The following is a 26,164-nucleotide window of genomic DNA, read 5'->3' as shown; positions in this document are numbered from 1 at the left end:
TGCATCCAGGTCCCTGTGGCTGGATGGTCACATCTGTTAGAAATAAATCACTTTAAAAAATTATATTAGCCTCACAGACGGTCAAGAAATGGAGGGAGGTGAGGGAGGGGCGACTGGGGCGAGGACGCTTGATTTTAAATCTTGTGAAATAGAGTGTGGTCAGTCTGCTGTCAGCATATTACAGCATTCAGACACCAACTCTGTATTTCTGCTCTTTGAACCCCAGGTGGCCAATTAACGGTATGTGCTATTTATTCATTACAAAATAGGCAGGATAAATTGAATGGTTAGATTGGCTGCTAAGAATTCGTAGCAAGGAGTGGAATAAAAGATGATAGATGATGAGAGACACCCCCCCAAAAAAAATAATAAAATTCTTTGGGAAATTCCAGAAAAAATCTGGAGTCATTTTCCTCTTAAATGTATCTGGAGTTTCAACTGGAAACAAGGAAATTTAAATGGAAAGATTCTCTTTGGTAAATGTTCTTCCTAAAATGTATCCTCTTTAATTCTCTCATTTGTGTCTCCTTAGAGTTTCTTTCCTTCCTAAGGCAGAAAGACAGCCTTAAATTCTTCCCAATTATTAGTTTCATTAGGGTGTTTTGGTGCCTCTTTTTACGATAAGCAATGCCATCTTGCAGACTCTCTATTCATCAAGCTGCAAGTCAGCAAATGAGGAGCCTGTGAGTTTACCTGATGTTGTGAACACCCATTTTTGCAAATATGAATGAACTTAGGCAGGGATTATAAAACAATCTATCTACATAATTAAAATTCCGTTTAAATATATGTATTAAACATATTAACTTACACATATTCATTTTGTGGCCAAAGAGTAACGCTTCTACATAGCTGACATTTATTCCTATAAATAATGTTCTCGCTCTCTCTCTCTTATTTCAAAAGGTACATCAGAAGAATAAACTAGAAGAGAGTGAAGTTTCGAGGGTTTTCTTTTAACTGATGCAGTAGTGGCATACCATTCAGTGTTACTAGATTGTATGCCTTGGGATCTATAGAAGCTTGTAGAGGTTCCCAGAAATAAGAAATCCTTACCTCATCTTCAAATATCCAAAAAGATAGTATGAATGCTCTTTGTTTCCTAACTTTTAAATAACTTAGTAATTCTACTAGTTCAGAAAGATAAAGCTTTCCATCTGACAGCATCTAGAAGAAACGATTCAATTGGGTACACCTTTGAAAGCCAAATATATCATTTTAGAAGTCAGTATTTGTTTCAGCAGTGACTGTTTCTGACTATTTTAGGGTGTGTGGTCTACTGAGTATTTTCATTTTTGAGCCCTCCCGCCGGGTACTCCGTGGAAAATGGTCTGACCCTTTTCTTTCCATGAGGAGAGTGCCCTCTGCTGGTTATGTGTACATGCCACGTGCCACTGCTAAGACAAGAAACTACCTGTGCATCAAACGGGTGAGCAGTTAAGATGCATCTGAGCATCTTAGGAAGGTTTTTGGAAAATCCTTGCCTCTTCTTGTACTAGAATGATTGCAAGTGTGAAAGTGGCCATAGTTCACATAGTTTTCTTTTTACTGCTGCATTATTGCACCCTGTTGGGGGATACATCTAGGCATTTCATGTGTCCTGCTTTTCAAATGCCCAGATGGTGACTACGTGCTCTGGTTTGAATTGGGCAGGCGTCATCTTTCATGCGCTGTAGTCCGCCTGGTTATCAGAGAGACACGAGACAAGGAAAATTCTTCCATTTTTCAGCTCCTCTTCATCTGTTTCGAGTCACCCACAGTGAATGATGCACTTGCACAATTGTTAAGATGACAGTCACCGTGATAACTGAACATCGCTTCCCTGGGATGGGAAATGCCCTGTGTACCCGGAGCTCCCTGCTTCCCTCCCAGCCCAGTACCTTTTGTGGTGTAACTGATTACTTGCAATCTTGTAAGTAACACGGGAGTGAGAGGCGGTGTAAATATTTTATACCTTGCCGAAACCACTTACATTTGCACTGGTCTTCTTCACTCTAGACTTTAAGCTTAACAGAGAATTTAAATCAAATCATTCAACCTGAGAAATAGTCAAAAGAACTAATAAAATACATGTAACAGTGTAACTGGTTAAAATAGCCCAAGTGCATAATAGAGGTTTAGGATGATTTTGTGACATGCACATTTTATAGGGCTTTCGTCTCCAACTATATTCTTCAAAGTGCCATCTGGGCAATGACCATCGGTATCATTTTTATCAGTAATAGTCAGCACTTCCCACTGGGAAATTAGTCAAGGGGATGAGATTTTTTTTACAAATCATCCTTAAACATTTATCTTCCAAAAAGCGTTGTAGGACTTTGTCCATTACAAGGCCAGGACCTAAATGAGTTCCTTGTTCTTATTTTAGAACTTTATTCATGATAAGCTAGTGATTGGATTGCATTTGATTTTTCAGAGAAGGAAATGATACTGCTTTGTTTTCCTTCTTAGTAATAGCTTTTCTGAAGGCAGAATGTTAATATAGTCCAGTTGTCTCCAAACTTTTTACAATGTGCACTCCTATAAATAACAATTTTGGGAGTACACATTTCCATTATATGTATGTTTACGTATTTATAAATTATAAAATATGTACTAGTGAACAAATATTATTTACACTATGAAAGTAGAAATTTTTTTTCTTATAATTTTATTTTATTTTATTTTTTAACATCTTTATTGGAGTATAATTGCTTTACAATGGTGTGTTAGTTTCTGCTTCATAACAAAGTGAAATCAGTTATACGTATATATATATCCCCATATCTCTTCTCTCTTGCATCTTCCTCCCTCCCACCCTCCCTATCCCATCCTTCTAGGTGGTCACAAAACACCGAGCTGATCTCCCTGTGCTATGCAGCTGCTTCCCACTAGCTAGCTATTTTACATTTGGTAGTATATATATGTCCGTGCCACTCTCTCAGTTTGTCCCAGCTTACCCTTCCCCCTCCCCGTATCCTCAAGTCCATTCTCTAGTAGGTCTGCATCTTTATTCCCTTCTTGCCCCTAGGTTCTTCATGACCATTTTTTTGTTTTTTTTTTAGATTCCGTATATATGTGTTAGCATACAGTATTTGTTTTTCTCTTTCTGACTCACTTCACTCTGTATGACAGACTCTAGGTCCATCCACCTCACTACAAATAACTCAATTTCGTTTCTTTCTATGGCTGAGTAATATTCCATCATATGTATGTGCCACATCTCCTTTATCCATTCATCTCTTGATGGACACTTAGGTTGCTTCCATGTCCTGGCTATTGTAAATAGTGCTGCAATGAACATTGTGATACATGACTCCCTTTGAATTATGGTTTTCTCAGGGTATATGCCCAGTAGTAGGATTGCGGGGTCGTATGGTAGTTCTATTTTTAGTTTTTTAAGGAACCTCCATACTGTTCTCCATAGTGGCTGTATTAATTTACATTCCCAGCAACAGTGTAAGAGCATTCCCTTTTCTCCACACCCTCTCAGCATTTACTGTTTGTAGATTTTTTGATGATGGCCATTCTGACCGGCGTGAGGAGATACCTCATTGTAGTTTTGATTTGCATTTCTCTAATGATTAGTGATGTTGAGCATATTTCATGTGTTTGTTGGCACTCTGTATATCTTCTTTGGAGAAATGTCTATTTAAGTCTTCTGCCCATTTTTGGGTTGGGTTCTTTGTTTTTCTGATATTGAGCTGCATGAGCTGCTTGTAAATTTTGGAGATTAATCCTTTGTCAGTTGCTTCATTTGCAAATATTTTTTCCCATTCTGAGGGTTGTCTTTTCGTTTTGTTTATGGTTTCCTTTGCTGTGCAAAAGCTTTGAAGTTTCATTAGGTCCCATTTGTTTATTTTTGTTTTTATTTCCATTTCTCTAGGAGGTGGGTCCAAAGGATCTTGCTGTGATTTATGTCATAGAGTGTTCTGCCTATGTTTTCCTCAAAGAGTTTGATAGTGTCTGGCCTTACATTTAGGTCTTTAATCCATTTTGAGTTTATTTTTGTGTATGGTGTTAGGGAGTGTTCTAATTTCATTCTTTTTTTTTTTTTTTGCTGTACGTGGGCCTTTCACTGCTGCAGCCTCTCCCGTTGCGGAGCGCAGGCTCTGGACGCGCAGGCTCAGCGGCCATGGCTCACGGGCCCAGCCGCTCCGCAGCATGTGGGATCTTCCCGGACCGGGGCACGAACCCGTGTCCCCTGCATCGGCAGGCGGACTCCCAACCTCTGCGCCACCAGGGAAGCCCTAATTTCATTCTTTTACATGTAGCTGTCCAGTTTTCCCAGCACCACTTATTGAAGAGGCTGTCTTTTCTCCATTGTATATTCTTGCCTCCTTTATCAAAGATAAGGTGACCATACGTGCGTGGGTTTATCTCTGAGCTTTCTATCCTGTTCCATTGATCTATATTTCTGTTTTTGTGCCAGTACCATACTATCTTGATTACTGTAGCTTTGTAGTATAGTCTGAAGTCAGGGAGCCTGATTCCTCCAGCTCCCTTTTTCTTTCTCAAGATTGCTTTAGCTATTTGGGGTCTTTTGTGTTTCCATACAAATTGTGAAATTTTTTGTTCTAGTTCTGTGAAAAATGGCAGTGGTAGTTTGGTAGGGATTGCACTGAATCTGTAGATTGCTTTGGGTAGTAGCGTCATTTTCACAGCGTTGATTCTTCCAATCCAAGAACATGGTATATCTCTCCATCTATTTGTATCACCTTTAATTTCTTTCATCAGTGTCTTAAAATTTTCTGCATACAGGTCTTTTGTCTCCTTAGGTAGGTTTATTCCTAGATATTTTATTCTTTTTGTTGCAATGGTAAGTGGGAGTGTTTTCTTAATTTTACTTTCAGATTTTTCATTGAAAGTAGAAATTTTAAAAGCAGTAGACATAGATAAAATCATCAGAATATTAGAATATTTGCTTAATCAGGAAATACCATCATTAGCTAGTACCTCAGGACACAATATACACTTATTAAAAGATTCATTGTTAAATACTGGATGTCAATCCATTTTCCATGTGGTCTCCTTGACAATATCAAATTTTTTTGTAAATCTCTGGTCAACTATGATTGGACTATCAGTGCTTATATCTCATACTATGACTGGTAAAGAGCTTGTCTCATAAGTAAGAAATATCAAACTGGACTTTTACTTATTCTTTATTAATTATGAATTTAAGTATTATATCTGAACCACGGTTTTTCCTTCTTTCAGGAATCTTGAAAGTCACCCATGTTTCCAAACGTAGTATAGTTAAAACCAGATAATATAATTCATGAACCCACTTAACATGGAACCATAAACTGTGCTGAAAAAAAAGCATAAAGCATGATGTGCTAAAAGCAAATAAATGAGATAAATATTTCCAGCTCCTCCACATTGTAAAACTCCCATTCTTCCCTTTCTAGGGACTGATCCAGAACTTCATTTATTCATTCACTTATCCAATCAATATGCCACCTGGGTATGCAGCAATGAATACACTGGACAAAAATTCTTTCTTCTTGAGGCTTTTATTCTAGTGGGGAAAGACAATAAACAGGATAAGTAAGCAATTTATATATATATATATGTATATATGTGTGTGTATATATATATAGATAGATAGATAGATAGATATGGTATGATAAGGGCAATGGAAAAAAATAAATCATAGGTGAGGGATCAGAGGTTCTGCCCTGGCCTATCAGGGGAGTATTATATTGGCCAAGCATGGGACTGGGAAGAATGTTGGCCTGTTGGGATAGGGAGGGTGGTATTTAACATAAGGAGTCCAGAGAAAGCCTCACAAGAAGGTAACCTTAGAGCAGAGATTTGAAGGAGAAAACCATGCATTTAACTGGAAGAAGAATCTTAGTTCTGGAATGGGGATGCATATTCATATTCTGGGCTTCAGAAGTCTGAATTTGGTCCCTAGGTGTTCCTTTAATTCCCAGAATCCATCATATGTGCATTGACCTTCAGCCTAGGATTCCAAAAGGTCAGGTTCAACCACTGACATCCCTTTGATGGGTAAATACTTCGTTGCTTGGGGACTTAAGGCTAAACCACTGGATGAGTTGTGTAATGTAGACATTTTCCCAGTTTCCAAATCTGCTCTTTGGGTCCATAACATTCACATACTGGTAATGGAGTCTTCCTTGAATGCCAGTCCATCCTCTGGCTTTCTAACAACCTTCATTTCTTGCCATACACTCTTCCAAAATGTCCTCATATTCCAGGTAAACCAGAATAAGACACATTCATTGCAAAACAGAGAGAAGTTCTTTCCAATCACTATAACCAGTAAATTCTCTTCTGACTCCAAGACTCTAGGAATTTTAAATTTGTTTTAATTTGCTTAAATCTTGCATTGAATGATTCTGTGCTACTCTTCTATCTAATATACATAGTACACTTCCTACCTACTGATATTTAAAGCCCATCCTGTCTGTGGAGTTTTTTGTGACTCTTAATTTAAGCCCATGATGACTTCTTACATGTATACCTTTAGTGCTAGTTTCCATGTGTTTTTACAGTGCTTTCACAAATGTGAGTCTTGCATTCCTAATGGCTTGCAGTTCCAGAAATCCAAGATTTGCATGCTTTGTACTTCTTTTCCACTCCCTTTCGTGCCTAGCACCATGCTAGAAAAGAGTAGTTGTTAAATCAATATTTGACTGTGGATTTGACTCTCAGACCATAAACCAATCTCAGCATTTTTCTTTGCTGAGTTTTTTTAAACAAAGCATAAAATCAAATTTATAAATAAATCAACTATACTTCAATTATAAATAAATAAACAAGTGCCCTTTGAAATCCCCGTACCCCCTCCCCTCCATTGCCTTAGCTGCTTCTATTAGCAAGGGTCTGATTCAGAGCACTTTTATTGAGTGCCACTATGTACCAGGCACTTTCAGAAAGGTCATCTGGTTTAATCCTCACAAAAGTCCATGAGAAATAGATTAACTGTTAGAAACCAAGACTCAGAAAAAGTAGGTAATTTGCCAAAGGTCCCTCTAGTATGAGTGACAGAGCTGTAACTTGAACTCCGGTCTTCTACACTGACTGCTTTTTTATTAAAGCACTTCGACTCTCAGAGTTTACCTCATTCCCCAGACATTAGTCACAGGGCTTCTCAGAGAATTTCCTCCTGCACTAAAGACATCATTTCTGGCTTTTTGCTAAGACAAGCCAAGCAAAATGATAGATTATAGAATAATTTTAATAATGCATTCAAAATACCAAACTCACAGCACACTGTCTATCCTCAGTGAGAAAATTTTTTTCTGTTTTGTCCAAGGGTCTAATAAAAATGATTATGCAAAATTAAAAACAATCTTTGATTTGCCTAAACGGAAATAAGAACCACAACTTCTAGCTCTCAGAACCAATAAAAGTTGTTTTTATTTTTAATTAAGTATGCTTAGCTTAAGTACATTTTCTCTTAAGGTGTAATGACTAAACCGTGATCATTTCCTTTTGTTTATTCATTTAAAGTGCAAATAAAAGCAGATAATCAATAGATCATAATCTAAAACTAGAGGATTTACAAGTTAATAAGCTTGAGTCAATAGATATTCCATAACGAAACCCTCAGTGCTGAACCTGACATAATTTGCTTTGCACTAAGCTGGTTGACTTAATGCTTTAATTTAATTCCAATATTACCTGAAAAATCCGAAGAAAAGGGGAAATTTTAAATCCTATTAAAATGTTTTCAAAACAACAACACAACTGCTTCAGTGTGCCACCAGCGTCTGCGGAAAACACCTGGGCTCTGATTGTTGATAACAGTTAACCCCTTTGGAGCCTGGCACAAATGAATTGTGGAAGACGGTCTACCTTTACAATATCTTTTCTTAGCCTCAAGTGTTATCAATTTTTAGTCTTATAACATCTGCTTTTCCTGACTTGCAGGCAAACAATTGGCGTTGTGTTTATTTGGAAGCAAGTTTTCTATTCCCCTTGATTCCTCTTGAGATTATCATTCAGTCTGACATCCCATAAACCAGAACATTAAACAGGTCAGAGAGCAGAGGATGCCTTTCCTGGGTCCCTGGAAAGAAGAAATGAGACCCTCTCCATATCAAGAAGTAGCATAGGCTGACTTCCACCTTCCAAAGTCTGATGGGACTAATGGGGGTACATTCAAGGTTATAAGCCCAGACTCTATAGTCAGAAGGCCTCAACTCAAATCCTGGTTCTGTCCCTTATAATTATATGACCATGGACAATTTGCTTCAACTGTCTTTACATCTATTTCCTCATCTGAAAATGAGGATAAGAGCAGTGTCTATCTCATGAGGTTGTTTTAAGGATTAAACAATGTAATATACATTCGGCACTTGGAAAATGCCTGCTGTATAGCAAGCACTCAGTGTGATTAACCCTTGAGAAACTCTTTAGGAAAAGGATGAAAAAGTACACAGAACATATGCTAAGAATAACTTTGAAAGCAGCAGCAGCGCTGAATGTAGTGGTCAGATGTGTCTTTCAGCACTGTTTTGTGTGCACAGCCAAAGTCCTAATGTATTCCATTTGTTACCATCCTCACAACATCATCTGTGAGTCCCCAGTCTGGTTTGCATTTTGTGTTATCACTGGTCCCATTGTAGCCAGAGTGGCAGTATGTTTCGGCTGCCCTTTAACTAGACCAGCATCAGCTTTCTCGTCCCATCGTTGTCGCCAAGAACAAGTCAGTTCACTTTGCTAAAATAAATGGGCTAGAAGTTGTGCACTGGCTTTTGACCACAGAGTACACTTTTCTATTCAGGAAGGATACTCAGAAAACAGAGAACAGAAAGCTCCTTGATTTTTATGGTGAACATTTGTTCACATTTCTCCATCTCTCTCTGAAATCACATGCATCTAAGTCTTACCATCAACGTAGGTGACAGTTGTTACATACTTGTTTCCTGTGCCTGCACGAACTTGATCAATGCCATTCACACTCCTGTCACTTCAGTTGAGCTATGTATGCTGTCGGTACTACACACGTTGAGTTTAATTGCCACTTAAAATGTCTTCAAAAAGATTACACCATGATTTCGCATTAAAATGAAAAGTTATTGTATAAACAGAAAGGCACAGAAGCAGCAGCTTAATATATAATTTAAAAAAAAAAACCTATACCCATGCAAGTCTAAAGGTGTCTTTCCACAAATATAAAACAAAAACTCCAAGTGTTAAAAAAGCATTGTATCTTCATTCAATTGGAAGTATTTTTTCCTTTCTTAGGTATGCATAAAATAACAGTGTGTCTTGGATTCCTTCAAATTCAAGGATTCAAAGAAATGAGGTATATTCCATGATGAATTTATTTTACTGAAGTACAGTTGATTCACAATGTTGTGTTAATTTCTGCTGTACAGCAAAGTGATTCAGTTATACATATATATATATATACATTCTTTTTCATATTCTTTTCCATTGGTTTATCACAGGATATTAAATATAGTTCCCTGTGCTATACAGTAGGATGTTGTTGTTTATCCTTTCTATATATAATAGTTTGCACCTGCTAATCCCAAACTCCCAGTCCATCCATCCCCCACCCCCTCACCCTTGGCAACCACAAGTCTGTTCTCTATGTCTGTGAGTCTATTTCTATTTTGTAGATAAGTTCATTTGTGTTATAGTTCAGATTCCACATGTAAGTGATATTATATGACATTTGTGTTTCTCTTTCTGACTTACTTCACTTAGTATGATAATCTCTAGGTCTATCCATGTTGCTGCAATGGCATTATTTCATTCTTTTTTATGGCTCAGTAATATTCCATTGTGTATATATACCACATCTTCTTTATCAATTTATCTGTCAGTGGATACTTAGGTTGCTTCCATGTCTTGGCTGTTGTAAACAGTGCTGCTATGAACACTGGGGTACATTATCTTTTCGAATTATAGTATTCTCCAGATAAATGCCCAGAAGTGGGATTGCTAGAGCGTATGGCAACTCATTTTTTAAGGAACCTCCATACTGTTTTCCATAGTGGTTACACCAATTTATATTCCCATCAACAGTGTAGGAGGATTCCCTTTTCTCCACACCCTCTCCAGCATTTGTTATTTGTAGATCTTTTAGTGATGGTTATTCTGACCGGTGTGAGGTGTTACCTCATTGTCATTTTGATTTGCACTTCTCTAATAATTAGCACTTCTCTAATAATTAGCACTTCTCTGATGACCATTCTTTCATGTGCCTGTTGGCCATCTGTATGCCTTCTTTGGAGAAATGTTTGTTTAGTTATTCTGCCCATTTTTCTATTGGGTTGTTTTTTGTTGTTGTTGTTATTGAGTTGTATGAGCTGTTTATATATTTTGGAAATTAAGCCCTTACTGGTCATATCGTTTGCAAACATTTTCTCCCATTCTGTAGGTTGTCTTTTCATTTTGGTTATGGTTTCCTTTGCTATGCAAAAGATTATAAGTTTGATTAGGTCCTGTTTGTTTACTTTTGCTTTTATTTCTATTGCCTTGGGAAACTGGCCTGAGAAAACCTTGGTATGATTTATGTCAGAGAATCGGGGTTTTTTTTGGTGTGGCATTGCCTAGATTATCAGTACAATAATGAATAGAGGGAATTCTGGCTTACCTGATTGTTATATTAATGGGAAGGTTTCTAAGGCTTTTATGTTAAATATGGGTTGGCCAAAAAGTTCATTTGGGTTTTTTCATAAGCCATTATGGGAAAACTCGAACGAACTTTTTGGCCAGCCCAATATAATTTACTGTATGGTTTTAGTAAATGTTTTTGATCAGACTAAGGATAATTTCTTCCATTTTCACCTGGCTAAGAGGTTTTGTCTTGAACGGGTGTTGAATTTTGTTAATTCTATGAAGATGATCATATGGAAATCAACTTTTCTAAGAGCTAAATCTTATACGATATAAGATCTCTTATATGATCTTATATAAGAGATATAAGAGATCTTATAAGATCTTAGATATAAGATCTCTTAGATCTTATATAAGAGATCTTATAAGATCTCTTATATCTCTTATATGATATCTCTTTTAAATATATTGTTGGACTCTATTTGCTAATATTATGACTTTTTCATCTCATCTCAAGTGATTTTGGTCAACAGAAACACATTTTTCTTGTTATGTTCTTGTCCGATTTTGATATTTTCTTGATGACATGTCATGAGTTTGGTATGTAGCCCAGTTTACCTCTTTTCTGGAACCCTTTGTCTATACATAATATTATCTGTTACTTGCAGATTTAGTTAAAAGCAATAACAAAAAACTTCACTGGTAAAACTCTCTGGACCTGGGCCTTTTTGAAGTAAGGGGCTGATTTAGGGCTTTTATTTATTTTTATTTTAAGACTGATTAATATATTTGAGTACATTTGTTTAAGTTCTCCTATTTTTCTCGAATTGCCCACTTTATGTACACTTTCACATTTACTATCATAAACTTGTTCACATTTTCCTATTTCCAAGGATAACCTGGCCCATGAGGACTAAATGAGTATCTGCCATTCTAATACCCAAGACCCTCTGAAAAGTATCATTTTGAGTTTATTAGCACCAACCACCCTTTGTAAATGCCCCCTACTACCTAATAGTATTATTTATTCTTCATTGGAGAAAGGCATTGTCTTTTTCAGCTCAGCCCCCAAAGTCAGGGTATGTAAGAACACAAAAACGGTATCATATTCCATGCCCTATAGGTAAAAGCGAAAAATCATGCTCATTATTATATGATCCAGTTTATATATATATATATATATATATATATATATATATACACATATATGTATATACATATATATGTAAATACATTTCTAAAGACCAAATAGCTGACGTCAATAACAAGGAAGAATTTACTCAATTAGTCAATGCATATTTATCCAGTACCTACTAGGTCTTCACAGCAAACATTTACAAAGGTAGTGGTTATGAATTTAACTTAAAAGATCTACTTACATTCGTAAGATGCTACGCCATTTTTCAAAATCATTCTCCATATATTCTCCGTATAAGGCAGGGTACTATGCACTAAAAATACCTTGTGAGTTATTCAGTACTTTAGACTCAACCTTTTATGTATGCATAACTTCCAGAATATTTATTGAATATCTTATGCATAGAAGCATCTCTTAGATGCTTAGGAGAATAATAAAATCTAGCACTTATTAAATTCCTACTGCATAACAGAAACTATTCTACACGTTAACTCACTAAAACTTACAAACTGAAAAAGATAGGTACTATTACTATTCCTTTTTTACATATGAAGAAACCAGAGTAAAGCAAGGTTAAGAAACAGTCCTGACGCGAAACGTTTCGTTCACTTTGCAGTGGGAAGACAAACAAGTGAACAGACAGATATAATACAGTAGAAGATCCATTAATAAAGGAAGTAGATCTGTGAATAAATTCAAACCCATTCTCTGTCACACGGAGCAATGCTTTTGACGAAGAAATTTGGGGCAACTTGTTTCAAACAAATAATTTGAATTGAAAAGAGTGTGTACATATGAGTTGGGAATCTCAAGTTCAATTGCAAATCTAGTGTTGATGGATTGTAGGACCTTGTACAGGTAATTTAGGCCGTTTGGATTTTAGTTTCAACTACAAAATTAGCCTGTTGGAGTAGAATCCAGTTATAATTTTTTGACTCTTTACCCTTAATTAAAAGTTTTACTAATAGGACTTATGTATACATGGATATTTCATATTTAATCACAAGTACTATGAGTGTGTCTATCAAAAGTTGGAAATATAAGACTCCTCCCTTCACTGCATAAAAGTTCAAACAAATCTTTGATTAATCTTTAATTGGAACTGTCAGTTAAAGCCAAGTATAATGCAGTTAAGTGGTACAGTATAGTTCGTGAACCCCTTAGAGTCCCAGAAACGTTTTCAGGGATCTACCAGGTCAAAAATATTTTCATAATAATATGAAGACATTATGTGTCTTTTTCACTCTCATCCCCTCACAGGTGTACAGTGGAGTTTTCCAGAGGCTACATTATGTGTGATGATGCTTTTTCTCTGCTGGCTAACAGAATATGTGCTTCTGTGTTCTTTTCCTTTAATACTTTCTCAATTTTAATTTTTTATATAGGAAATATTGGTAGATATAAATCACAGAAACAAAAGCTTTTGGGAATCCTCTATTATTTTTAAGAAGTAGGGGTCCTGAGATCAAAACATTAGGACCACTGATGCAGTTGACAAGAACATTTGAACTCAATATAGTACAGGAGTAAAAGCATAACCCTGCCACTTACTAGAACTGTGACTCTGAGCAAGTTACTTATCTAAGCCTCAGTTTCCTTATCTGTAATGTTACCACCCTCAGAGCTTTGTTGCGAAGATGAAATGAGATTATGCATGTAAAGTCCTTTTTACACCAGGTCTGACACAGTAAAAGCAAAAACTTTGATCAAAAATAATGATCCTGTCTTAGGAAGGATACACAAGAAAATGGTAAACTGATAACTTTTGTTACCATTGGGCAGGGAACTTGTCATTGTATCCTCTTCACATGGAAGTCACAATTTATCAAAAGTAACGATTTAATGAAAACTCTAAAAAATTTTTTTAATTACCTTCTTCCTAATAGATAAAGGCCTTGTTCATTTCTGATGAAACTTTACTCTTCCAAATTTTATCTCTGAAAAGAGCTTGACGGTCAATGATGGTAGCTCTTAGTATATACATTGTTTTGCTGTGGAGGCTGCAGCCAACTCCAAGTTAATTGGCTGATACCCAAGCATACCTGTATCACTTTGCCGCACACAGAATTTTAGCTAACCTAGTTTCCACATGCAAAGTGAAAAGGAAGTCCTGATTTCTAAAAACTAGTATACCTCTCCTACATCATCAGTCTCTCTCTCGTTATTGGAGAATTCCCAACAGTATACACACATGCTCTAGCATCTCCCTTGTTTTTTAAATGTGATCCCACAGGCCCCTCCAGCTACCATCCTATTTCCCTGATCTCCTTCACAGCCACACTTCTCAGAAGACTCATGTTACTATTCTGTTTCTACTTCTATACATCTGGTTGTCCCTTCTTCCCACTCCATCGGATTTCTGCTGGCTCTACTTCCAAAGTATAAGTCCACTCAGTTAGTTTCATCTCTGCCATTATCACACCACTCCAAGCCACTATCAGCCCTCCCTGGACTTCTGCAAAAGCCACTCACTCTTGACCCCCATTATCTACTGAATTGTGTTCCCCCCAAATTCATATGTTGATCCCCTAACCCCCAATGTGACTTTATTTAGAAATAGGACTATAGGGAAGTAATGAAGGTTAAATGAGGTTGTAAGAGTGGGGCCCTAATCTGATAGGACTGGTGTCCTTATAAGAAGAGGAAGAGACACAAGAGATCTCTCCCTCTCTCCATGTGCACAGAGAGCAAAGCCACGTGAGGACACAGCGAGAAGGCAGCAGTCTACAACCAGGAAGAGAGCCCTCACCAGAAACCCTGATGGCACTGTGATCTGGGTGTTCTAGCCTCCAGACTGCAAGAATATAAATTTCTGTTTTTAAGCCAGTCTGGTATTTTTGTTACGGCAGCCTGAGTAAACTAATACAACCCCCTACATATATTTTTCACACAGCAGCCATAGTGATCTTCTTTTATTTATTTATTTTTATTGAAGTACACTTGATTTACAATGTTGTGTTAGTTTCAGGTGTACAGCAGAGTGATTCAGATATATAGATATATAGATGTGCTTTTTCAGATTCTTTTCCACTGTAGGTTATTACAAGATATTGAATATAGTTCCCCATGCTATACAGTATATCCTTGCTGATTATCAATTTTATATATAGTAGTGTGTATATTTTAATCCCAAACTCCTAATTTATCCCTCCTCACTACCTTTACCCTTTGGTAACCATAAGTTTGTTTTCTATGTCTGTGAATCTGTTTCTGTTTTGTAAATAAGTTTAGTTGTACCATTTTTTAGATTCCACATATGTGATATCATATATTTGTCTTTGTCTGACTTACTTCACTTAATATGATAATCTCTAGGTCCATCCATGTTGCTGCAAATGGCATTATTTCATTCTTTTTTATGGCTGAGTAATATTCCATTATATATATATATATATTCCACATCTTCTTTATCCATTCATCTATCCATGGACATTTAGGTTGTTTCTGTGTCTTGGCTATTGTAAATAGTGCTGCTATGAACACTGGGGTGCATGTAGCTTTTTGAATTAGAGTTTTCTCCAGATATATGTGCAGGAGTGGGATTGCTGGATCATATGGTAACTCTATTTTTAGTTTTTGAAGGAAGAATGATCTCTTTAAAATCTAAATCAAATTGTGTCACTCCCTTGCTTAAAGGCTTTCAATAATTTTCCATTGAAATTAGCATCAGACTCTAACTCTTATCTTGGCCTGAAAGCTATCCACCATCTGGCACCTGCCCATCACTTTGACCGTATCTCGGGTCATCCTCCCTCACAGGCCTCACTCACACTAACTTCTCTCTGCCAGCAAAAATCTCAAGCTCATCCTTCTGCCTAAAAGTTCCCCCTGGGGCTTCCCTGGTGGCGCAGTGGTTGAGAGTCCTCCTGCCGATGCAGGGGGCACGGTTTCGTGCCCCGGTCTGGGAAGATCCCACATGCCACGGAGCAGCTGGGTCCGTGAGCCATGGCCGCTGAGCCTGCGAGTCCGGAGCCTGTGCTCCTCCACAATGGGAGAGGCCACAACAGTGAGAGGCCCGCAAAAAAAAAAAAAAAAAAAGTTCCCCCCTGGTTTTTCACGTGGTTTCTTCTGTAGTCTTGCCTACATGGAACTTCCTCAAGGATCTTCACCCACCTTTCTTAAACCAAGACTCAGTCTTCCCTACCACCTAAAAAACACTAGTTCATCACTCTAATTATTTCCTTCATAATTTGTCACAGCTTCTAATTCTCTGTCTCTGTCTCTCCCTCTCTCTCACCCACTCACTCCCTCTCTCTCCATTTTCTTGTATAAATGTAGGACTCCTTACTTTTTCCCTCCTTACAATGTAAGACTCAGGAGGGTATGTCCTTGTCTCCCGTGCTTTCTGCTGTGTCCTCAGAGCTTAGGAGGGTGCCTAGTACACAGGAAACCTTCAATAAATATGTGTTTAATCAAGGACTGAATAAACATAAGACTGGCTGGAATTAATGAAATTCTGTTCAATGCAGTTTAGTACAGTTTTACTAGTATTGCCATAAAATAGATTGCCAGAGTGGAATTGCTGGGTCACAGAGTATGCACATTTTTAATTTTGATAGATCAGAAGGACTGCTTTTTAATATTTAGTGTGACTGATTTGCCACTTTAAAATTTAATTATCACAAATTTAATTTTTTTTCCTCTTCTCCTTTGAAAAATGAGCCATTTCAAAACCTTTCTTTTTTCTCCCCCATGTTTTTATGGCAACTGAGGCTTCATCGTTCATTTGCAAGAACCCTAGCTTTTGTTTTATATTGATAGATTAAATTGATAGAGCCCATTTATCTATAAAGAAAACTTCTGTGAGTTGAATCTTCTTTTTGCACTGACCCCCCCATTACAAAATGAATGATGTACTTCAATGAAAGAAGAAAATACCCCCTTTTTCACATGTCATTCTTCTTCTCTGAATGTAGATATTTGTGGAAGACACAAAAGTACACACAGCACTAACACATGAAAACTCTAAGCTGAACATTTTAAATTTGAAATTTACAGTTGTTACAACAGATGACCCCCGACTAATCAGTTATGTAACAATACATATCACAATTACTTGACGGGAAGATATGCATTTATACTTTCTTGAAATCTTTCCAATTGAGCCCTCTGACATCAGTTAGAACCCAGAGCTAGGAATGCTTTCACACTTGTTTGAATTTTTGAATTAGCTTCATTCTATTTTGTTGTCATCAACAGTATCCCTAAACTTTTCCAGCTGCCTTCTAGCTGTTTGATGTGTATAAAGTATAAGGGTATGGGTGGTTCCACACAAACATGTCCCCACTACCAGCAAAAACCATAAACCAGGTACATGTGATTCAGGACAGAGGACAGTATAATTGTCTTCAGTTCAGTCCAGCTGTTAGAATCCCCACCTTGAGTTCAATCAAAAGACAAACACTGTGCAAAGAATAATTTCAAATTATTGAAATGGATCAAATATTCAATAAAATTTTTTTAAATCTTATTCCTTTTTTTAAATGTTATCATGTTTTAATTTATAGGAGAAGAAATTTTATCTCTGAAGATTATGAGCTGAACAGGCACACATTTGGCCTAATTATATACAATTGAGGAATAATGGCTTCCACCTCTTTGTACAACTGCCGTAGTCACTCATGTATAACTGTGACCATGGGCATTTTTTTTTTCTTTTTGCGGTACGCGGGCCTCTCACTGTTGTGGCCACTCCCATTGTGGAGCACAGGCTCCGGATGCGCAGGCTCAGCAGCCATGGCTCACGGGCCCAGCCATTCCGCGGCATGTGGGATCTTCCCAGACCGGGGCACGAACCCGTGTCCCCTGCATCGGCAGGAGGACTCTCAACCACTGCGCCACCAGGGAAGCCCCATGGGCATTTTTATGTTAACATTATTTACAATGTTCCAATTGTAAGTTTACAATGTATAGCTTATCTATTTTTTCTCTTTTTTTTAATTGAAGTATAGTTGATTTATAATGTTGTGTTAGTTTAAGATATGCAGCAAAGTGATTCAGATATATATACATGTATTCTTATACATATATATGTATTCTTTTCAGATTCTTTTCCCTTATAGGTTATTTAAAAATATTGAGTAGATTTCCCTGTGCTATACAGTAGGTCCTTGCTGGTTATCTATTTTATATACAGTACTGTGTATATTTTAATCCCAAACTCCTAATTTACCCTTGTTGTTCATCTATTTTATATTTAGTAATTTGCATCTGCTAATCCCAAACTCCTAATTTATTCTTCCCTGCCTCCCTTTCCCCTTTGGTAACTATAAGTTTGTTTCCTCTGTCTGCGAGTTTATTTATGTTTTAAGTTCATTTATATCTTTTTTTTTTAAGATTCCACATATAAGTGGTACCGTATGATATTTGTCTTTCTCTGTCTGGTGTACTTCACTTAGTATAATAATCTCTAGGTCCCTCCATGTTGCTGCAAAATCTTATTCCTAAGAAAATACTCTCCTATTACCTTTTACATATGACAGTCTGTACTTTATTGGCTGAATAATAATTAAATGAATGAATGAATTCATCTTAACAGATTTATTATTTTATCAGTCACTAACCATGACCTACACCATGACAGGCAAAATTTAACCGTTCTTCCATTATTCCTTCAAATTGCATGGTAGAGTTCTGTTGTTCATTGTTTCCTAACAAATGTAGTCCAGAACCTTTAGGGTGACATTCACAGCCCTGTCCAATCTTACCACCAGTCTCTTCCCTTCCTTAATCCCCACTATTGCCCTATATCCACAACCCTTCAGCTACGTTCAACTCTTAGCTCTTTTCCAAATGTATCCTGCATTTTTTCCTTCTGTTCTTTCTTCCAATCCCTCACACATTTTCATCTACTCAAACTCTACATCTTTCCTGTCCTACATCAGATGCCAGCAAAGTTTTCCCCAGCCCCTCACCTTCTTTCCCAATTAGAAGTATCTATCTCTTCAGTATTTCCCTGATTTCCCTGGTGCTCAGTATAGCATCTACTACACTCTGAATTGTGTGCATCTGTATATATTGTTGATCTGCTCTATTAGATTAAAAGCTCCTAAGCATCAAAAGCCTGTGCTCGGGCTTCCCTGGTGGCGCAGTGGTTGGGAGTCCGCCTGCCGATGCAGGGGACGCGGGTTCGTGCCCCGGTCCGGGAGGATCCCACATGCCGCGGAGCGGCTGGGCCCGTGGGCCATGGCCGCTGAGCCTGCGCGTCCGGAGCCTGTGCTCCGCAGCAGGAGGGGGCACAACAGTGAGAGGCCCGCGTACCGCAAAAAACAAAAAAAGCCTGTGCTCTCCATATCGTATCCCCACACCAACTTTACTGAATCTTGTACATATCAGATGCTCAAAAGCGTTTAAAGAATTGAATGGAGCTGCTGGCCGACAATACTAAATGTTTCCCCTGACCATTTTGGCAACTCTGTCTTGCTACTTAGCAACGCCACCTAACATAGACACACTGTTCACACACATGATAATAGATCATGAACCCAAAGGGTGTTTTCTTCTACCTTTCTTGTACTGTCAGTCGATCTTTCATTCTGGAGCAACTCTACGTGTATGTGTGTGTCATGAAAAAATGTCTTCTTTGTCCCACCAGCCAGGAGCTCTGTAGACAGAGATGGCATTTTATACTGACCCATAAAGTCAGTATACACGTGAAATCAGTGGAAATTTTCTGACTGTGTTAACATTTTGCAGGCTTGGAAGTCCATGCTTAGATAACCATGGATAAGCACTTAAGGTTGATATTTGGGGATGGGTGACAAAGAGCATTTCTGTATTAAGACTGATTGGATTTTTACAAAATAAGTACTAGATAGAAATACGTTGATGAACTTTTGGAGAACTCAAAAATTAACTTTATGAATGGGAAGGAATATAGATTGACAATGCCTCAAATTATTTGGCTTTCAGAAATCTAGAAAAATATTTTGTGTTGATTTTTTAGGCACTAAAATATGTAAAAGTCATTCAATTGACTGGATGTACGCGGCTCGAAGCCATGAATTTCAGGTGATGCTAAATGGGAACTTTTCTTATTTCTCGTGTTTCAGTGGTAACTAAACCAGGAGCTTGTCAATAACCAGTCCTTTATTTTATCATTATGACAAGATAAACTGTAACGTACGATAAAACGGAGACGCAGCATCCAAGTGGTTCAACTGAAGAAAACAAAAGTTAATATATTTAAATCTAGATTTCCCTGAAGCTCTCTGTGCAAAATAAGCAAACCTTCAATATGAGGTATTCTCTGGGTCTTGGCATTCGTGAGAATTAAGGAGGCAAAGGAATCCTACAACCGGGTTAGGATTTATAAGCCAAGAGTCACCCATTTTTAAATACGGAGCCCAAGATAAGGGGTGAAGCCAGAAGAAACCCCATTGGCTGGAAATGAAGTTGATGGTGACCAGGAAGATTAACCCCTTCCAAATGCAATAAGCACACATAAGACTCTGTTGATGAACACAGCAGTGCCGAGACATCACTGTTTTAGTTCATTACCAGGAGCAGGGTAAAAAGAGTCCTTAGGGCCAAGGTAAATGGGTTCAGTGAAAATGCACCTTAAAGACCAGAGGGAAGGCTCTGGAAACTGCTGGATCATCAGATCAATGGACTCAAAGATGACTAAGTTAGGTTGCTTTATGCAGTTTAAACATTTGTGCAGGGAGTCTCCCCATGCAGCCTTTTATTGACAGCTACAGATCAATGGTAATTTTTGATCATTTTCAACCTACATAAACCTATTGACCCCATGGCCACCTTTGGGGCACTTCAAGTAATCAAAAATAATCAGAGGAGATGGTGTAAAATTGTCTGACTGCCAAAGACTCCAAGTAGTTTCACATGCCCCCAGGAGCAGAGTTGAGAGGTTAAAGTGTAGTTCACATTGCCAGCAGAACCTCAACTGGCGGAGTGTTCCAGAGAGTCTTGTCTTTATGTCTCATTAAAGGACTCACTGATCTGTATGTATTAGATTGCAGAGAACGAATTATTCCTGTTTTCCTTTGTTGAGTCATTCTTTTCTTCGGCTGCCTAACAGAAGTGGTTAATATACTTTTAGAATTAAAAAACAATTAGCAATATTATGTGGCTGTAGACATGGACAGGACAAAGACAAAAGGGAAGAAGGTATAAGTTAGGTAGCCCAAAGGTCAGGGATAACAAATATATATGCATCTCAAAAGAATCAGTAGGACAGAAAAGGGAAATAACAAACAAAACAATGACAATGAAAAGAAATCTTATTGAATTAAGATAATCTCCAGAGGGAAGGAAGAAAAGGGGCAGCAGCGGAGCGAAAAGAAGGAAGTTTTTAATGAGGATTTTCCCAGTCAGTGGGACAGAATGCTCCGTCCCCAAAGGAAGGAATGGAATCCAACTCACGTAAGGTCAACAGGGCTCAAGCAAATATTCTGAATTTAAGGAAAATCACAAGTAACTGAGTAAACAAACAAGACTCACCCTAATCCATAGAGTGAACTGTGCCCAGATTTTACAGTTGGTTTCTAAAATAGTGAACTCGGGGGTTAGATATCCATTCAGGGAAGAATAATATAAAGGATTTCCTAAAATGTCAAAGAATAAATCGGTTAGGGATTGTCTTGCCATTTTGAAGTTTTCTTTATTTTTTATGTGGACTTAACTAAATATTGACAAAAAGTATGGCTATCACTGAGGTTTATTTAAAGCATGCGTGTGTGTGTTGTAGTTTTGCAGAAATAACAAGTTGACATAATATGGGAATTTGTCTCAGTATAAATTTATGATAGAAAAATTCTCCTTCACGTTTCCTGTACATTTATGATATGTGATTATTTCTATTTTTTAAGAAGATATATAGACCAAATTAAGCAAAACAACGGTTGTAATCACCTTTTGTAGGAGTCTACATGTAAACATTTCTGTGTCAGGCAGGCGTGAACTTCAACTTGAGACCTGCAGGTCATATTTCCACATTAGTTGGTGGAGGTTTTGAAGCCAGAACATTTTCAGTACTTCTGCTTTCAAGGATCTGGCTATAAATGTTTATTAAAAGAATCTATAATGAAATCAGTTTTGTTATTTTTTAAATGGCGGCCTGGAGTGTGTTGGATGACTGAATGTCAGTTAATCATTGAGCACTCATGGCACCGAAAGTGCTTGATAGTATTGCCATCTAGGGGCTGAATGGAATTCTCAGCTCTGAAATAAACTGTAATTGAGCAGGTGCTGCTATGGACAATATATGTATGTTTTTGCTTTACAGCCCACATGCTTTTCGTGTTTCTTACGACAAAAGCTATCTCTAAATGTCCCCCAGCAGCCTACCTTTTTTCATATATAATCTGTTAGAGGTGATCACTATTTGCTTTGGAGCTGATGCTTTTTTGGCATCTACTACTGAATATTCTGAACAAAGAATGGTTCTTTTTTGCATTATTAATCTTGCCCGTGTTTGCCCTATTTCCACAGAAAAGGAATCATTTATCAGAAAAGAATGTTTGTAATCGGGACTTGTAGCATATTCAACTTTAATATTCACTATGGTCATTCTATTTCTGTGCTATATTTATCTAAAAGACCAATCCAATGTTGTTGGAGAAATAAGTTTTAAATATTTATGATCTAACTTTTAATATTTAAAAAAAGAGAAATTAGTATCTCTGTAAAATTTTTTTTAGAGCCTGGTCGCTTAGCAAATGTTTAAATATTAAAAGATTTCAAGAGTTCAGCCTGTAATATCATAATAGGACCTTACTGAAACAGGAAAATTGACTTTACAAGTTTTTGATAAGTAAAGGAAATTATATTTCCTCTGCTTGTGTTTAACACATAAGAAGAAACATCAACTAATAGAAACTTATAACCAAGAATGTGGGGAAATGGTGTCAAAAATTATTTCTATGGTGTGTTTTGGTTTCGTCTAACCAGTTTTTTTGGAAAGTGGTTCAGTTGGATTTTGCCACCTGGTTTTAGATTTTATTCAAAATGAGATTTGGATTCCCTCAAATTAAAAAGAATTTCCATACACATAACTTTGTCTGGTGCTTTCGGGTACTGCTCTCAGAAATAACTTTCTCTTCTTCATCTCATCTTCCTCTTCCTGTGCCCACCAAGAAAAGGACAATTGAAGACGACCTGTCACATTTAAGTGTCAAATAAACCAAAGCTGACCTCGCATACCATTAAGTGTATATATCCTAGTAAACCAGTAAAAACTTCTTTGTGATTATTCACATCCAATGGATATGGTACACAACAGAAAGTGTCTGTGTGTGTGTGTGTTTACCTATACACACATTACTGGTCCACTTGCAGACATAATTCCTATCTGTAAACAGACACTTCCATCCAGCCCAGATGTAGAAAGAGCACCCTGGGCTCTTTAAAAACATTAGGATTCTTAGGTCCAGTTTAATTATGCAAAATATGGTTAGTGCTGCTGTCCAAGCAGGAAAAAAACAATTATGCTATCATTTTTTTTTTCTTTTAAATTAACAAAGACCAAATACTCAAAGCCTAGCTAACAATTACTTTTGGTAAATTTCAGAGTTTTAGTTAGGGTGTTTTTAACAAATGAGAATATTTTCACGTTGATATTAATAGTAGACTGCTCTCAGGGTGCTTGTGCATCTATAGTTCAGTTGGTTTATTGTTTCCTTGTGTTTGTTTTATTGTCTTTGTAAAATGTTAATACACACCAAGAGAATGAGAGAGGGGGGAATTGGGGAGAGTCTTATGTAAAAAATAGTGTCGGGGTTTAATGAGAGAGAATTAGCGTTGCTCAGGTTCAATTTCCAAATCCTTAAGTTTATTCCATTCTCTGCCACTCAACTTGGTACCACTGATTTCCATCATGAAATCATGCTACACTGACCTGAGACATCATAGATTTTTTTTATTGCTTTTGTAATATATTGCATCCCTTGAGTCGCAAGCTCTGAAAAGGCAAGGATCCTATCTGATCCAAGCTGTGTGTGTGTGTGTGTGTCTGAAATCACACAACATTAGGTAATATATTTAGCATGTGAAGAACACGAAAAAACCATATTGTTTTCTTAATAATTCAGATCTCTGTTGTGATATTTGTGCTGTCATTGGTGAGGCGTCTTGGCCAAAGAATGACCTTCCAGCAATTGGTAGCAGTTTCCAAAAGGAAACTAAACTGTTCATTTTCTTCCAGGGGACGAGCCATCAAGCCCACCTGTTCGGCTTAGAACCCTTCACCGCATATCACATTAGTGTTGTGGCCACAAACCGGGCGGGAGAAGTTTCAAGCCCCTGGACTCTAGTTCGAACCCTAGAATCTTCCCCCAGTGGGCTGAGCTACTTTACGGTGGAGCAGAAGGAGAATGGTCGGGCATTGCTACTGCGGTGGTCAGAGCCTGTAAGAACCAATGGTGTGATTAAGGTAATGTCTACCCTGAATATGCGATCATGTTTGGTATTCTACAGATAAATAGATGAGCCCTGACATGCCATCAGGTCACTGTGGGAAAACTCCCTTCACAGTCTGGTTAATTCTTCCTGATAGTTCCTCCAGGCGCTTAATCATAGATCAGAGAAAACTAGCTCACACGTGTTAAGCTTCCTATGAACCCAATGCTGTCTAAGTGCTCTCTATGGATTATCTCATTTAATCTGCACATCAGCCCTACTCTGTAGGTACCACTAAGCCTCACTGGGCACGTAAAGGCTAAACCACTGTCTGAGGCTAAACAACATTGCGACCACCGAATTGGGATTTGAAGCCAGGTAGTCGCACCAAAACGGAACTCTAAATGACCATGTTCCTAGTGCCTCCCGAATTGTCCTTCCCAGCTCTTTGCTTAAGCTTTGCCTAATTTGCACTTTGAGCAGAGCTCACTCATCAGGAAACAGGAAGCCCCGCATGTCTGCTAAGTCCACGATGTCCCTATGTAGCCATGAGAAGCAGTCTTATTAATGTCACATCTAACCCCAGCTTCACCAGTCTGTGAGCGCCCAAATAAGGTTTCCATTATCATCCACATTTTGATGCTTTGAACCATCACCCACATAAGAGGCAGCATCATCACCCTTCTGATGTTCTTCTCCAAGGCTGCTGGCGACTCAGCTGTCCATCTATTACTGCCTCTGCCTCTAGTCTCCTCTGGCCCTGGACCACCACTCAGGCCCTCATCCATCACCTCGTGCAGGCTGGGACTGCCACCCCCTGCAGATGCTGTAGACACTCTGCCTCTCCTTTACCACTCCCTCTCAAGGTGGCAAAGACTCCCCCACTAATGCCACATAGAACATCTAAGACTAAGCTGTGACTTTTGATAAACCTTCCCTGAAAACCCCATAGTGGGATGCTGGCGGGAAATTACCTACAGCAGTGACTTAGATCTGTAACTAGAGCTCACAGACCCAGGCCCATCCTCATGGACCTCCCTGTAGGCTGCCTCACTGCCTGGTACGGTGGCCACCTCTCTGCCCACCTCCAGGTATGCTACAAGCTGCTTTCTACCAGCCCCTGGCATGTGACTGAGCCGGACTTTGGCTACTCTAGGACAGGAGGCCTGAGCCCTAGGAACCATGGCCTTAAAATCCAAGCCTCAGCCCTAAGGTCCCCATCAGAGAAAAGAGTATCTCTTTCACACCCATCAAAGCACCCCTCCTTGTGAGTGTTTATTTCCCATCCCAGTGTCTGCCTCTTCCTGGAATGATTGACAATAGAAATATCTACTCCTTTTACGTGCGTTTGTGGTTCACCAAATATTTATTGAGGCTTCTACTAAGTTCCAGGCAATTATTCAGGAGTGAACAAGACAGGCAAGGTCCCTGCTGTCATAGACCTTGTGTGTGTGTGAGAACACATGAACGGTGGGGCTACAGAGAGGCAAACAAAAAGCTAGTACACAAACCAGAGAATTTCAGAGAGTGGTGAATGCTATAAAGAAAATTAAACAGAATAATGTAATTATGCCTGCTCGGGCTGTTTTAGCATGGATGATCATTTGAATTGAGTTGACGTTTGAGCTGAGCCCTGAATGACAAGACAGAGTCAGTCATGTGAAGATACGAGAGCAAAATGTTCAGACAAAGTGAACAGCAAATGCAAGGCCTGAAGCCAGGGATGAACTTGGTTTCTTCACATCAAGGGAAGAAAGCCAGTGTGGCTGAAGTTTGGGAGGGTTGGGGAGGGAAGATGATACTAGATGAGATTCAAGGGATTGGTGAAAGGTGGACTGTGTGCTCAACCTTGTGGGCTGTGATCAGAGCTTGGGATTTATTCTGAGTGTGATGAAAAACTACGGAAGGGTTTAGGCAAAGGGATAGCACAATCAAATGTATGTTTTTCCAAATCACTCTGGCTCCTATGTAGGAAATGGGCTATAAGGAGACCAGTGGAGTTTGGAATCTGTGAAAGAAGTCAGGGTAGAATTGACTGTGGCTTGAATTAGAGTGGGAGTTGAGAAGGTCAAGAAATGTGAGTGGATTGGGGATGTATCCAGAGGTAGAGATGACAAGATCTGTTAATGGACGGAATGTGATACA

The 26,164-nt window shown here is 38.2% G+C and overlaps 1 protein-coding gene across 1 annotated transcript in view; it reads left to right on the top strand.

The window, feature by feature from the left end:
• The window catches only part of USH2A (usherin), a gene marked incomplete at its 5' end in the record, with an annotated part of 770,156 nt that overhangs the window by 665,410 nt on the left and 78,582 nt on the right, over positions 1-26,164 (top strand). Inside the window, one exon of the mRNA XM_082666701.1 lies at positions 23,826-24,053. Coding sequence (XP_082522827.1) covers positions 23,826-24,053 — 228 coding nt within the window. The remainder of the gene's footprint in view (positions 1-23,825; positions 24,054-26,164) is intronic.

Source organism: Grampus griseus (genome assembly GCF_964374135.1).
Source record: "Grampus griseus genome assembly, chromosome: 1".
Classification (NCBI taxonomy): Eukaryota; Metazoa; Chordata; class Mammalia; order Artiodactyla; family Delphinidae; genus Grampus; species Grampus griseus.
This window is presented reverse-complemented; position numbering and strand designations above follow the sequence as displayed.